Source organism: Mercenaria mercenaria, chromosome 4 (genome assembly GCF_021730395.1).
Source record: "Mercenaria mercenaria strain notata chromosome 4, MADL_Memer_1, whole genome shotgun sequence".
Classification (NCBI taxonomy): domain Eukaryota; kingdom Metazoa; phylum Mollusca; class Bivalvia; order Venerida; family Veneridae; genus Mercenaria; species Mercenaria mercenaria.
Genome location: NC_069364.1, coordinates 22,825,255 through 22,840,916, shown reverse-complemented (window position 1 = coordinate 22,840,916; position 15,662 = coordinate 22,825,255). Strand labels below are relative to the sequence as shown.

The 15,662-nt window shown below is 42.8% G+C and overlaps 1 protein-coding gene across 2 annotated transcripts in view; it reads right to left on the bottom strand.

Moving 5' to 3' along the window:
- The window catches only part of LOC123552744 (adhesion G-protein coupled receptor G6-like), a 58,602-nt gene extending 44,777 nt beyond the window's left edge, over window positions 1-13,825 (bottom strand). For both annotated transcript variants that reach the window (XM_053540708.1, XM_053540709.1), the window contains exons 1-8: window positions 13,710-13,825; window positions 13,349-13,578; window positions 12,047-12,118; window positions 3,515-3,586; window positions 2,548-2,619; window positions 2,319-2,390; window positions 594-742; window positions 137-240 (exon numbers count right to left, since the gene is read on the bottom strand). In XM_053540708.1, coding sequence (XP_053396683.1) covers window positions 137-240; window positions 594-742; window positions 2,319-2,390; window positions 2,548-2,619; window positions 3,515-3,586; window positions 12,047-12,118; window positions 13,349-13,560 — 753 coding nt within the window. In that variant the 5' untranslated portion in view covers window positions 13,561-13,578; window positions 13,710-13,825. The remainder of the gene's footprint in view (window positions 1-136; window positions 241-593; window positions 743-2,318; window positions 2,391-2,547; window positions 2,620-3,514; window positions 3,587-12,046; window positions 12,119-13,348; window positions 13,579-13,709) is intronic.
- Window positions 13,826-15,662: the final 1,837 nt, after the last annotated feature.

Below are 15,662 nucleotides of genomic sequence, written 5' to 3'. Positions count from 1 at the left end.
CCATCAATCTTTAATTTCGCACATAGAACATAAAATACATTTTACTTACCGGCTCCACAGACAGGACTAAATTGGTTCCTGTGAAACGTTTAACTTTATAACAAAAGATATCTTCGCTCAGAACATAAAAACTCACATTTGGACCACTGCAGTTTGTAACAGTCTGGTTCCTACAGTCTCTTACTCCAACAGCGTTTGAACACTGGTAACAGGATGTGGACGGAACAAAAAGAGTTTCACCTGCAAACAGTAATAATAACACACTAATAAGTTAGTGGTAAATCTAGACTCGATTATGAATATTTTAAATTGATTTTGCTAACTGCCTTTCCCGTAGATTTACTGACAAAAATGTTATTACATAATGATATACATTCATTTAATGTAGCAAATGAAATATTTCGTTGCGGCATACTTCAATCAAACTAGCTCTTCAACCTTGCAAAGTCACAACTAAGATCCGTCACTCAAGAACGGACACATTGTGCATAGATGAAAATAATAGTTCTTTCGTTTCGAATATCTATAATGCATCTACAAGAAACTTTGTTGAAACAGACCGTTCCTTTTACTCTGACAGTGTATATACTTACCTGATGTACATATGGTACTAGCTGGTTGCTGTAAAGTGGAAGTACTGCAAGGCTTATTTTGTACCGTCAATGAAGACTTTCTAATCTCGAAAAATTCGTGCAGAAGGTATTCTTCACAGCCGCAAGTTAGCTGGTTGCTTTCAAGGTTACTATGAAATTAAACAAATATATTCATACAGATGTTTGATATAATTATAAGTATTCTAAATTTGAACTGATTCTTTTCATCATTGTTTATAATATCATATTTGCACACGTGACAAATGATTCTACATGTACGTTTGTATATTTAAGTTTTTCTTAGGGAGAACATTTTTAATGTAAAAAAAATGATGATATTAGTATATTGGCATATAATGTTAATAATGTACAAACTGTTCTCACTCTTTTGTCATGATCACAATATGATTCTTCACAATGTAATTAGTCAGACAGACAGATAGACAGATACTTTTATCTACAATCAGGTTCTACAGCATGTATACATGAGAACAACATGATTTATTATATTAACAAATGTGGGTGTATAGACATAGCAATACTGAAACAAACATTTACATAGTATATATATATATATATATATATATATATATATATATATATATATATATGGGGACAGTTTGTAGTTTTAAATAGGTTATAATTCTAGTTTCTATATGATGGACAATACAGTTAACGCGGTACACATTCACAAGGGTGATACTGACCTTGAATTTATCGACTATTTCAGCGGAAAACCCCATGTGCGGGGGTGTTTACGGTCTCAACAACGTCATATTGACAGTGACAAACAGAGTCCATACAATGTGTTGATAATTTTTTTAACAGTGATAACGATTTGGCACCTCAACAAAGGTAGTTACAAAATGCCCTACTGACTACTGAGGTAAGATATGCAGCATGTCTTTATCTATACTCATAATGCATTACTTGAACAACAATGACTTTCATTTTATGTCTTGTGGCCCGGTGTCCTAATGGAAATATAACTGACTGTAAATCCATTTGTTCGGGATTCGAATGCCAGTCCTAGTACTCGAACATTCTGAAATGCTCTCGTGTGACAATAAGAAAAGCGGGCTACGCATGTAACGGTGCTCCAAACCGGACACGCGAATGAACCAGTCTTTCTATCCAATTAGACCTAGGCTAGTTAGTCAGATCTGATATGCCTCTATCTTAAATTTCTTGATCTACCTCTTGTCAGCTAGAGAGAATTTGTCGCATTGACCGTGACTGCCTTTGTCCGTATATATGTATGATTAGCACCTTTGAACTTAGTGCTATAATAATTTTGTTATATTTCGTATAATACATCATTCAGACAACAAAAAGATTTCAAGAATATGAATATTATTTTGCACTTAAATTGACATCACCAACATCATTTTCTGTCGTAACTCTGAAAACACATGGGTTCAGATTCTTGTTGTGTTCGTTTAGTCTCAGTTGGCTTTAGATTAATAAAAAGCGTTGTTAATTCGTGTCGAACCACATGTTCGTCAAGTATATGGGTGGTGTAACAGCTAATTTCTTTCTATCTACTAAGGGACTGATAACCTGGAACCTGTATGCTAACGTGGAACCAGTTATTTCACATGTCCCGTAAACAATAACCATGCAGCTAGTGCCGGTAACTTGGAACGAGCAGTAACCCAAACAAATGAATTAAGTTATAAAATACCTCTATTTTCGTTTTTTAAGTCCAGGGTCTGAAATACTTACATTAAATATACACTCGGCAGCGTGATGAAAGCATATCTGTTGATTGTTTTTATCTTGTTGTTTGATAAATCGCTGAAAAAAAACAACAAAAATGCTTTATGTCATGAAAGTAACACACTATCAAATATGCAAAATATGCAAGAAAAGAAATATAGTCATACGTACAAATTTCATTGTTTTCCCTTTAACAACTGTCAGCATTTCAGTATTTTACTATAGTCATACTCACAGAACTTCCAAAGCTGGTAAATGGCTGAAAACACCTCTTTCTATCGCTGTCAGCTGGTTGCTTGTTAATATTCTAAAACAGACACGCAATAGGTATTCGTAATAATTTTGAAGTGAAGTAAATGAGTGCAGAATCTTAAAATAGACAACTAATAATTTGACCCATATTGGACCATTTTTCCCGAAATCACATTTTCATACGCGTGAATAAAATGATTCTGATTGTAACAAATGTGCATGGGATCTCATTTTTTCACACAACACAGTCAAATATTAGTTTATAAATCCGGTAATTTGCAAACTCTTGTTTGGTACCATTTATTCATGTGTCACAGGCAGACGGAAGGAAGGAATGACGGATAAATTTCGAAGGCAAACATTAAAACTTAAATATCTGGTTCTCAGGACGATGATGATGATGATGATGATGATTCCAAAAATTTGATGCCGAACTAAAAGGCAGGGTCAGAATTTGTGCCAATTGTTTACCCTATTTTTGAAAAGCATATATATCACTTTGAAATTGGGAAGAATAAGATTCCATTCTTTACAATTGTGTGAAAATGCAACATGGGAAATATATGGTTCTAAAAACCGTAAATATTCATTGGCTACACGGCACGAGTATTTCTGCAGCGGAAATATTTTTGCGACTTTTCAGAGCATTATTTCTACGCGAAAGACCGACAACTTCTTCTGTCGATGAATTTACTTTATAGGCGCTAACTCTTATCAATGATATCAAAGTTTTTCATACTGAAAGGTTTTGAGCCGCTTTTCAAAATTTTACAAAGTTATGTTAAAACATTTGCTAACATGTGTATATAACTATGATTATTTGCTAAATACATTTAAATGTTTTGTGTGATTTTTCTATATCTAACCAAATATTACTAATTATTAGCTACATAAACTCTATAGTTACTATTGAGCAGGCTGTCGGTATAACCGACACCCTATGTACTTACAACTGGGTCAGTTTCATCAGTCCATTGAAGCTTCCAGGCTCTATCTGGTATATCAAATTGGCTTGGAGATACCTGCAATAAAAAACAATATATATTGAATTATATTCATGAAAATTGTTTACATCTAAAAAAGTTGTACGTTCGCTGACCATAGAGTAGAGTAATCAAGTAGGTCTTACAATGTACTGAAATGTTGTCTAAAATTCTACACAATGGCCTTATGAGGGTAGCATTTTGTCGCCAGGGTATGGTGGCTGATTTCTGCCATTTCATTATGTTCTTGTCTGTCGAGTTGTTGTGCTACTTTGTCGTTCTTGCTTGTTGGTGCCTCTTGAATGCGCAAACATTCCATCATCAGCCGCCGCCAATCCTTGGATGTATCGTTGCAAGTTTTTGTATTTGATAAACTATTAAATACCAGACATCATATCAATAGTTCGCCTGACATATTCCTTGTGAAGAATTAATGTCTACGAGGCAACCATGATAAAAATATACTGTTATAAGAGATATGTCGGTTACGTGAGAACACGGGTTTTTCATAACAGTGAAAAGAAATAAATCTGTTTTACACAAATATCTTGTCTTCGAGGCCACGCACGTGCAAGACGACATTTTGTAGGTTTTTTGGATTCGCAAAGTTTTGCCTTTCTTTGTTAAAAGCGTGTCACAATTCTTGGACACTCGCTGTTTTTGAAATAAAGATATATGACGTAATTCCAGACTGGAATCTCCTCGCAGCGTATAAAGTTCTTCAAATCTTTATAACATGTCAATCATAGGTTCCAATGTTACGTACCAGACTGCTAGAAACGGACATATGGAGGCTCTCTGGAGTGGATGCAGACCTAATAGGAAGTGTGATGGATTCAGACCTGGTAGAAAGTGGGGCGGATTCAGACTGGGATGGATGCAGACCTGGTAGGAAGTGGGGTGGATGCAGACCTGGTAGGAAGTGGGGTGGATGCAGACCTGGTAGGAAGTGGGGTGGATTCAGACCTGGTAAGAAGTGGGGTGGATTCAGACCTGGTAGGAAGTGGGGTGGATGCAGACCTGGTAGGAAGTGGGGTGGATGCAGACCTGGTAGAAAGTCGGGTGGATGCAGACCTGGTAGGAAGTGGGGTGGATGCAGACCTGGTAGGAAGTGTGGTGGATGCAGACCTGGTAGGAAGTGGAGTGGATTCAGACCTGGTAGGAAGTAGAGTGGATGCAGACCTGGTAGGAAGTGGGGTGGATTCAGACCTGGTAGAAAGTGGGGCGGATTCAGACTGGGATGGATGCAGACCTGGTAGGAAGTGGGGTGGATGCAGACCTGGTAGGAAGTGGGGTGGATGCAGACCTGGTAAGAAGTGGGGTGGATTCAGACCTGGTAGGAAGTGGGGTGGATGCAGACCTGGTAGGAAGTGGGGTGGATGCAGACCTGGTAGAAAGTCGGGTGGATGCAGACCTGGTAGGAAGGTGGGTGGATGCAGACCTGGTAGGAAGTGTGGTGGATGCAGACCTGGTAGGAAGTGGAGTGGATTCAGACCTGGTAGGAAGTAGAGTGGATGCAGACCTGGTAGGAAATGGGGTGGATGCAGACCTGGTAGGAAGTGTGGTGGATGCAGACCTGGTAGGAAGTGGAGTGGATTCAGACCTGGTAGGAAGTAGAGTGGATGCAGACCTGGTAGGAAGTGGGGTGGATGCAGACCTAGTAGGAAGTCGGGTGGATGCAGACCTGGTAGGAAGTGGAGTGGATGCAGACCTAGTAGGAAGTCGGGTGGATGCAGACCTGGTAGGAAGTGGGGTGGATGCAGACCTAGTAGGAAGTGGGGTGGATGCAGACCTGGTAGGAAGTGGGGTGGATGCAGACCTGGTAGGAAGTTGGGTGGATGCAGACCTGGTAGGAAGTGTGGTGGATGCAGACCTGGTAGGAAGTAGAGTGGATGCAGACCCGGTAGGAAGTGGGGTGGATGCAGACTTGGTAGGAAGTGGAGTGGATGCAGACCTGGTAGGAAGTGGGGTGGATGCAGACCTTGTAGGAAATGGGGTATATGCAGACCTGGTAGGAAATGGGGTGGATGCAGACTTGGTAGGAAGTGGAGTGGATGCAGACCTGGTAGGAAGTGGGGTGGATGCAGACCTTGTAGGAAATGGGGTGGATGCAGACCTGGTAGGAAATGGGGTGGATGCAGACCCGGTAGGAAGTGGGGTGGATGCAGACCCGGTAGGAAGTGGGGTGGATGCAGACCCGGTAGGAGTGGGGTGGATGCAGACCTGGTAGGAAGTGGGGTGGATGCAGACCTGGTAGGAAGTGGGTTGGATGCAGACTTGGTAGAAAGTGGGGTGGATGCAGACCTGGTAGGAAGTGGGGTGGATGCAGACGTGGTAGAAAGTGGGGTGGATGCAGACCTGGTAGGAAGTGGGGTGGATGGTGGATGCAGACCTGGTAGGAAGTGGGGTGGATGCAGACCTGGTAGAAAGTGGGGTGGATGCAGACCTGGTAGGAAGTGGGGTGGATGCAGACCTGGTAGGAAGTGGGGTGGATGCAGACCTGGTAGGAAGTTGGGTGGATGCAGACCTGGTAGGAAGTGGGTTGGATGCAGACTTGGTAGAAAGTGGGGTGGATGCAGACCTGGTAGGAAGTGGGGTGGATGCAGACGTGGTAGAAAGTGGGGTGGATGCAGACCTGGTAGGAAGTGGGGTGGATGGTGGATGCAGACCTGGTAGGAAGTGGGGTGGATGCAGACCTGGTAGGAAGTTGGGTGGATGCAGACCTGGTAGGAAGTGGGTTGGATGCAGACTTGGTAGAAAGTGGGGTGGATGCAGACCTGGTAGGAAATGGGGTGGATGCAGACCTGGTAGGAAGTGTGGGGATGCAGACCTGGTACGAAGTGGAGTGGATGCAGACCTAAAAGAAAGTGGGGTGGATGCAGACCTGGTAGGAAGTGGGGTGGATGCAGACCTGGTAGGAAGTGGGGTGGATGCAGACCTGGTAGGAAGGGGTGGATGCAGACTGGTAGGAAGTGGGGTGGATGCAGACCTGGTAGGAAGTGGGGTGGATGCAGACCTGGTAGGAAGTGGGGTGGATGCAGACCTGGTAGGAAGTGGGGTGGAAAGTGGGGTGGATGCAGACCTTGTAGGAGGTTTGGTGGATGCAGACCTGGTAGGAAGTGGGGTGGATGCAGACCTTGTAGGAGGTTTGGTGGATGCAGACCTGGTAGGAAGTGGGGTGGATGCAGACCTGGTAGGAAGTGGGGTGGATGCAGACCTGGTAGAAAGTCGGGTGGATGCAGAACTGGTAGGAAGTGGGGTGGATGCAGACCTGGTAGGAAGTGGGGTAGATGCAGACCTGGTAGGAAGTGTGGTGGATGCAGACCTAGTAGGAAGTGGGGTGGATGCAGACCTGGTAGGATGTGTGGTGGATGCAGACCTGGAAGGAAGTGTGGTGGATGCAGACCTGGTAGGAAGTGGAGTGGATGCAGACCTGGTAGGAAGTGGGGTGGATGCAGACTTGGTAGGAAGTGGGGTGGATGCAGACCTGGTAGGAAATGGGGTGGATGCAGACCTGGTAGGAAGTGTGGGGATGCAGACCTGGTACGAAGTGGAGTGGATGCAGACCTAAAAGAAAGTGGGGTGGATGCAGACCTGGTAGGAAGTGGGGTGGATGCAGACCTGGTAGGAAGTGGGGTGGATGCAGACCTGGTAGGAAGGGGTGGATGCAGACTGGTAGGAAGTGGGGTGGATGCAGACCTGGTAGGAAGTGGGGTGGATGCAGACCTGGTAGGAAGTGGGGTGGATGCAGACCTGATAGATGCAGACCTGGTAGGAAGTGGGTGGATGCAGACCTGGAAGGAAGTGGGGTGGATGCAGACCTGGTAGGAAGTGGGGTGGATGCAGACCTGGTAGGAAGTGGGGTGGATGCAGACCTGGTAGGAAGTGGGGTGGAAAGTGGGGTGGATGCAGACCTTGTAGGAGGTTTGGTGGATGCAGACCTGGTAGGAAGTGGGGTGAATGCAGACCTTGTAGGAGGTTTGGTGGATGCAGACCTGGTAGGAAGTGGGGTGGATGCAGACCTGGTAGGAAGTGGGGTGGATGCAGACCTGGTAGGAAGTCGGGTGGATGCAGAACTGGTAGGAAGTGGGGTGGATGCAGACCTGGTAGGAAGTGGGGTAGATGCAGACCTGGTAGGAAGTGTGGTGGATGCAGACCTAGTAGGAAGTTGGGTGGATGCAGACCTGGTAGGATGTGTGGTGGATGCAGACCTGGAAGGAAGTGTGGTGGATGCAGACCTGGTAGGAAGTGGAGTGGATGCAGACCTGGTAGGAAGTGGGGTGGATGCAGACTTGGTAGGAAGTTGGGTGGATGCAGACCTGGTAGGAAGTGGGGTGGATGCAGACCTGGTAGGATGTGTGGTGGATGCAGACCTGGAAGGAAGTGTGGAGGATGCAGACCTGGTAGGGAGTAGAGTGGATGCAGACCTGGTAGGAAGTGGAGTGGATGCAGACCTGGTAGGAAGTGGGGTGGATGCAGACTTGGTAGGAAGTGGGGTGGATGCAGACCTGGTAGGAAGTGGGGTGGATGCAGACCTGGTAGGATGTGTGGTGGATGCAGACCTGGAAGGAAGTGTGGTGGATGCAGACCTGGTAGGAAGTAGAGTGGATGCAGACCTGGTAGGAAGTGGGGTGGATGCAGACTTGGTAGGAAGTTGGGTGGATGCAGACCTGGTAGGAAGTGGGGTGGATGCAGACCTGGTAGGAAGTTGGGTGGATGCAGACCTGGTAGGAAGTGTGGTGGATGCAGACCTGGTAGGAAGTAGAGTGGATGCAGACCCGGTAGGAAGTGGGGTGGATGCAGACTTGGTAGGAAGTGGAGTGGATGCAGACCCGGTAGGAAGTGGGGTGGATGCAGACCTTGTAGGAAATGGGGTATATGCAGACCTGGTAGGAAATGGGGTGGATGCAGACTTGGTAGGATGTGGAGTGGATGCAGACCTGGTAGGAAGTGGGGTGGATGCAGACCTTGTAGGAAATGGGGTAGATGCAGACCTGGTAGGAAATGGGGTGGATGCAGACCCGGTAGGATGTGGGGTGGATGCAGACCCGGTAGGAGTGGGGTGGATGCAGACCTGGTAGGAAGTTGGGTGGATGCAGACCTGGTAGGAAGTGGGTAGGATGCAGACTTGGTAGAAAGTGTTGTGGATGCAGACCTGGTAGGAAGTGGGGTGGATGCAGACGTGGTAGAAAGTGGGGTGGATGCAGACCTGGTAGGAAGTGGGGTGGATGGTGGATGCAGACCTGGTAGGAAGTGGGGTGGATGCAGACCTGGTAGGAAGTGTGGGGATGCAGACCTGGTAGGAAGTGGAGTGGATGCAGACCTGGTAGAAAGTGGAGTGGATGCAGACCTGGTAGGAAGTGGGGTGGATGCAGACCTGGTAGGAAGTGGGGTGGATGCAGACCTGGTAGGAAGTGGGGTGGATGCAGACCTGGTAGGAAGTGGGGTGGAAAGTGGGGTGGATGCAGACCTTGTAGGAGGTTTGGTGGATGCAGACCTGGTAGGAAGTGGGGTGGATGCAGACCTGGTAGGAAGTGTGGTGGATGCAGACCTGGTAGAAAGTCGGGTGGATGCAGAACTGGTAGGAAGTGGGGTGGATGCAGACCTGGTAGGAAGTGGGGTAGATGCAGACCTGGTAGGAAGTGTGGTGGATGCAGACCTGGTAGGAAGTGGGGTGGATGCAGACCTGCTAGGATGTGTGGAGGATGCAGACCTGGAAGGAAGTGTGGTGGATGCAGACCTGGTAGGAAGTGGAGTGGATGCAGACCTGGTAGGAAGTGGGGTGGATGCAGTCCTGATAGGAAGTGGGGTGGATTCAGACCTGGTAGGATTCAGACCTGGTAGGAAGTGGGGTGGATGCAGACCTAGTAGGAAGTCGGGTGGATGCAGACCTGGTAGGAAGTGGGGTGGATTCAGACCTGGAAGGAAATGGGATGGATGCAGACCTGGTAGGAATTGTGGTGGTTCAGACCTGGTAGGGTTCAGACCTGGTAGGAAGTGGAGTGGATGCAGACCTGGTAGGAAGCGGGGTGGATGCAGACCTGGTAGGAAGTGGGGTGGATGCAGACCTGCTAGGATGTGTGGAGGATGCAGACCTGGAAGGAAGTGTGGTGGATGCAGACCTGGTAGGAAGTGGAGTGGATGCAGACCTGGTAGGAAGTGGGGTGGATGCAGTCCTGATAGGAAGTGGGGTGGATTCAGACCTGGTAGGATTCAGACCTGGTAGGAAGTGGGGTGGATGCAGACCTAGTAGGAAGTCGGGTGGATGCAGACCTGGTAGGAAGTGGGGTGGATTCAGACCTGGAAGGAAATGGGATGGATGCAGACCTGGTAGGAATTGTGGTGGTTCAGACCTGGTAGGATTCAGACCTGGTAGGAAGTGGAGTGGATGCAGACCTGGTAGGAAGCGGGGTGGATGCAGACCTGGTAGGAAGTGGGGTGGAGTCAGACCTGGTAGGATTCAGACCTGGTAGGAATTGGGGTGGATGCAGACCTGGTAGTAAGTGGGGTGGATGAAGATCTGGTAGGAAGTGGGGTTTAACAGGTCTATCAAAGGTGTTGAATAATGATTTTGTTTTTGTTCGTTCATAGAAAGGCTTTGTCTGACTTCTGGTGCCGGTGTTTCTGTTTGTTTTTTGGTTTTGTTTCCGTACTGTGGCAGTGAATCTTATGTCCTGTGAGAAGTCAAGGTCCACTTTAGGTCACACTATATACTGAATAACATCAGGAGTCGGGTGTGTAGTCTTAGGCTGTCAAGAGGTTCTCACTCTAAGTCCCAAATTACTTTTTGTGACACACCTCGGGTTTTACCCTGGAGACCATGTTTTGCTCTGCCTAACCGTTGGACAGAACTTTGAATGCTTAGCACCGCCCCCTCCCATCACACACACTCACGCCACCTGGAATACTGTCTCAAAGAGTTAGGGCAAAGAATCCTTACTCCTCATACTCTCCAAGCGGGCAGAGCGATCCTTCATTGTCCAAACTCCCGTAAACCTATTTGTTGTTATTGCCTATTTTTATCTGTCAATTATATAAAATAAAGTAATCTCAGGTGTGTCTTTCGGTTATATAACAGATGACTAATGTTTGATATCGTCTTGCAATGGTTGTTTGTTTGTTTTGGGTTTAACGCCGTTTTTCAACAGTATTTCAGTCATGTAACGGAGGGCAGTTAACCTAACCAGTGTTCCTGGATTCTGTACCAGTACAGACCTGTTCTCCGCAAGTAACTGCCAACTTCCCCACATGAATCAGAGGTGGAGGTCTAATGATTTCAGACACAATGTCGTTTATCAAATAGTCACGGAGAACATATGCCCCACCCGAGGATCGAACTCGCGACCTCTACCTCCTGAGCTAAGCGGGCGGGTTACTCTTGCACTATACAAGTGCATTAATCTACTGTTTACGTTCAGGTTTAACAGTATATCACAAAACAACAGAAATTTTGAGTAAACGAAAAACATCTTGCCAAACAACTTATGTGTCCAATACTTGTTTTACTGTTCTGTCCCATAGAATTGGATACTTAAAATATTCTAAAGGAGTTGTCCCCCTTTAAAGAAGAATGTCATTTGTAAAGAAATAAATGTAAACACTTGTCAAAAACGATGTTTTACTAGTTATGTTAAGTTTAAACACTACATTGTTGCAAATGCATCAAAACGAAGACAAATAACAGCTTTTTAAAAATGGATTTTTAAGGCGCTGAACTGTCCAGAAGTGTGGCCCGTTCATGCAGAATTCAATAAAGATATGAGTAAATTGACATTGGTTTTGTAGAATAATATGCATGTTTTATAATTATGCTGTTAAATTTTCATATAAAGCAATGCTTTCTTCCTATGATGTTCAAACTTTTTTCTCTGAACCATGGACCTAGCTCTTCACATCACCCAGGTATTAATAAATTTTGGAAAGAAAACAATCGTCTAAAATGTCAAGATGAATAGTCAAGTGCGAGTGCAGTGAAAATGACCATTGGTATACAATTTATTGAACATTGCAATAAATCCTAATAAATAACAAAGTATTGTGCAAAGGGAATAAACCATTTCGAATAAAAACAATAAAATAATCTACATTACTAATATCTACTTTATAATTTCTCAGTAACATATGAGCCGTGCTATGGGAAAACCAACATAGTGGGTTTGCGACCAGCATGGATCCAGACCAGCTTGCGCATCCGCGCAGTCTGGTCAGGATCCATGCTGTTCGCTTTTAAAGCCTTCTGGAATTGGAGAAACTTTTAGCGAACAGCATGGATCCTGACCAGACTGCGCGGATGCGCAGGCTGGTCTGGATCCATGCTGGTCGCAAACCCACTATGTTGGTTTTCTCATGGCACAGCTCATATATACATTCTATGCAAAACTTGGAAATGAAACTGTTGAAAATATTCACCCCGACTGTGGGCGAGTAGGTTTAAGAAGTAATTTTACCCGATCTTATTTATCAAAAGATAATAGGTAAGGGTAGATTTCTCATACTTACAGTATTGAAAGCTTGCGAAGATTGTTTAGTGGACCAATGTAAACGTTGTATATCTTATTGTTCGACAGATTTCTGAAAATACAATATTTACGGTTGTACATGTCGGGTATCTATATATTGATTACATGAAAAAAATACATCTTTTCTTTTGTCAGTCACGTGTGCATTTAATATTGAGTTTTCGGTTACCATAATATGCATGTATGATCTATATCTAACTCCATGTAACAAACCATTCTATATATGAATAATAATATTTTCAACATATTGTATTAAAACTACAAAATGTTAAAAAATGTTGCTAAAATGCGACTGACCAAATTTTAAGCCAATATTCACTTGCGAAACCAATTAGACACCTTTGCACAGAATTCTTCTTTGGTCATGCCAAATAAAGATATTCTGGTAAACATGATTCCTTTTTAACTACATCATACAGCTAAAAAAAGAATGTGAGACACGTCTTAGAAAAAAAAATGTTTTAATCGACTGTTGTAGTTGACTGTGTCCTTGTAATTACAATATAATTATACAAATGTAATGGCGGACCGAGTTATGTTTCAAAAGCCAGTAACTATTTAAAAGATGCTTTAATTCAACCGCTGATACATTCAGCTTTTAATTGAATAAGCACTTCAGTAGTACTCGCATTTAGCAATTAACATTTGACAATTACCGCTTGCCTGTCAATATTCGATATTAAGCATTTGGCAAGTAGCATTATGCATTAACTATTTGTCATTCAGCATTTGGTTATTAGAATGGCACCTACGTATTTCAAAGGTAACGAGTGAAAATAACATTTTAAGCAAATAACAAGTTTTTCCTGTTGCTATAGACTTTTAAACACATCGATAGTTGAGGAAACTATTGGTAATTTTACTCAACCGCTTTATCAAAATCACTCTTGAGAAAATAATCGCATTCCGTCATCATCAAAAGTTATATTATTACTAATTCATAACTCTTAACTCAAAAGTCACATGTCATTATTCAAAAGTCAAAAATTCAGCGACAAAATATGAAAGGTCCCACCGGCCTTCCATTCATTATAATGTAAGTTCTTATTAACCCTTATCATGCTAAACACGATTGATTTGCCTTTGTGACCAGTGAAGATCATGATCAGCTTGCACATCCGTGAAGTCTGATCATGATCTCCACTGTTCGCCATTCAGTCAGTATCTTTTTGGTAAGCACCCCTTTTAACAGTTAATGGTACTGTCCAAATTGAAAGATGGACAAGTTCATAATAGAAATTTAGCATGGTAAGGATTAAAAAAGTATATAATGTGAACTTACAACGTCGTTGCTGTTGATTTATAACCTCTAGGGACGTAGCCAATTTTCCTCGCCCTACAGTCGTATGTTAATGATGATGGCGTCTTCGTGCAGTTACACAGAGCGCCCCCTGGAAATGACGACGAGCAGACGTCAACTTGTGACGTTACCGCGCAGAACGAACAGACGAAGAGAAATCCAAATGTCAGTGTTCGGAGTTTGAATTGATCCATTTTAGTAGCTGTAATGTCCTGAAAAATACCAAGTGGCATTTTTGAAATACTAGTTTATCACAACGTATACAGTACAATAACTTTATACTCCCCATCCTAATTCGAACTTGTCATTTATACTTTATATACATATTAGTGTAAGTACTTACGGATTATATCTTTCTTCCGCCTAAGGAGTGTTACGATGACAATATATCTTATATATTTATATTCTTCAAGGGTGTTCTTAACGAAATCAGTTTTACATCTACTACCCACTACATCTACTACCCACTACATCTACTGCCCACGTAATACAGACCATGTGCACTACATATTTAGTTACATGAAGAAATAATATTAAATGTTTAAATTGCACGTGATGCTTTCAAAGTAGACTAGCCACTAGACTGATAATAAAGAATTTGTCACAAAATTTCAACTCTTTTTTTTCATATTTCTTTTATTTTATGTAATATCTATTTTAGAGATTTTCGCAGAGTACTTATTGTAATATTATGATATTGGATAGGATGTAGGCTGACCATATTCACAATTTTACAAAATTAATAAAAAAAAAAGAAGATATGATAGACTAGGAGCTAGTCTACTATCAAAGCTTAATTAGATTTAGCTGACAATCTTTTTAATGAATGACAGTTTATATTCAGTACCACGAGTTTTTAACAGTCATACACCTACGACTATTCTATATATCATACTACAATTATATATGAATTAATAAAACTAGGGAATTCACACACATCTTTTTTTCAATAGATATTAATATATTAATGACTGATATCAAATTTTAAAGAAGTATCATAAATCAAAATCAAGTTATAAAACCAACTGAAAAGAAGTTTAATCTAAAACTGACACCTTGCTCAAGATCATGTTGTGGTGTACCTTACTAGTTCCTATCGTTACTGAACAAATATACATAAATACAACCGAACAAAATCAAATTGAAACACAAGAGAGCGAATGAAACGGTCCACTGACAGCAGTGTCTGACTAATGGTCCAGTGGCAATACAGTATTATTTGACAACACAGTCTCACTACGAAACTAGGGGTCATGTGTTCCATCTCCCGTTCCTTTCACTATCCTCTTTTTTTAAAATTTGCTTACAGACTTCTAGAGGAGACGTCTGTATGCGTTACGCAAACTGCCATCGTCCGTTTTTTGCATATTTAGCGTACTTGTAGCATGCATAAAATTTATAAATCTCGAAGAAACGCTGCCGAAGTTTTTATACCATATTATCCTGTAGTCTTACAATTTAGGAGAGTTCTTTATCTCTTATAATAATTGTGTTTATATTGGACGGTTTTCATATCATTATAATAATGTAAATGAACACGTATTAATATGAGCCGTGCCATGGGAAAACCAACATACTGGGTATGCGACCAGCATGGATCCAGACCAGCCTGCGCATCCGCGCAGTCTGGTCAGGATCCATGCTGTTCGCTAATAGTTTCTCCAATTCCAATAGGCTTTAAAAGCGAACAGCATGGAGCCTGACCAGACTGCGCGGATGCGCAGGCTGGTCTGGATCCATGCTGGTCGCATACCCACTATGTTGGTTTTCTCATGGCACGGCTCAATTATACTGGTGTGCTTATGTTAATTACAATAAACATGTAAATGAACACATGTTAATTTCCTAGTGAGCTTATCCCATTAGCAATAGACATTAAATGAAGCCGTGTAAAATAACCTGGTGAACTTTCAGCAATACAAATATATATGTAAATGAACACATGTAAATATTTTAGTAAGCTTCTATCAATAGAAATATATTATTACGGAAATGGTCACATGTTAATAGCCTGGTGAGCTGGTCTTAACAGCAAAAGTGCATGTAGATGAACGCATGTTTATATCAAGGCGAACATCTCTCAGCAGAACATATACTGGTGTACAGCTTCTCTCAATAGAAATATTCATGTAAATGAGCACATCTTAACATCCTGTTGAGCTTTTGATTTTATCTTATTGCGGCACATTTTGCAAAAAAACTTCTTGAAATTTCAAATTATTAACCCATATTAAATGAATGCCTTTTTTTCTCGAACTTCTGTTACCCCGAAAGTCCGTAACTGGTTAAACATAGT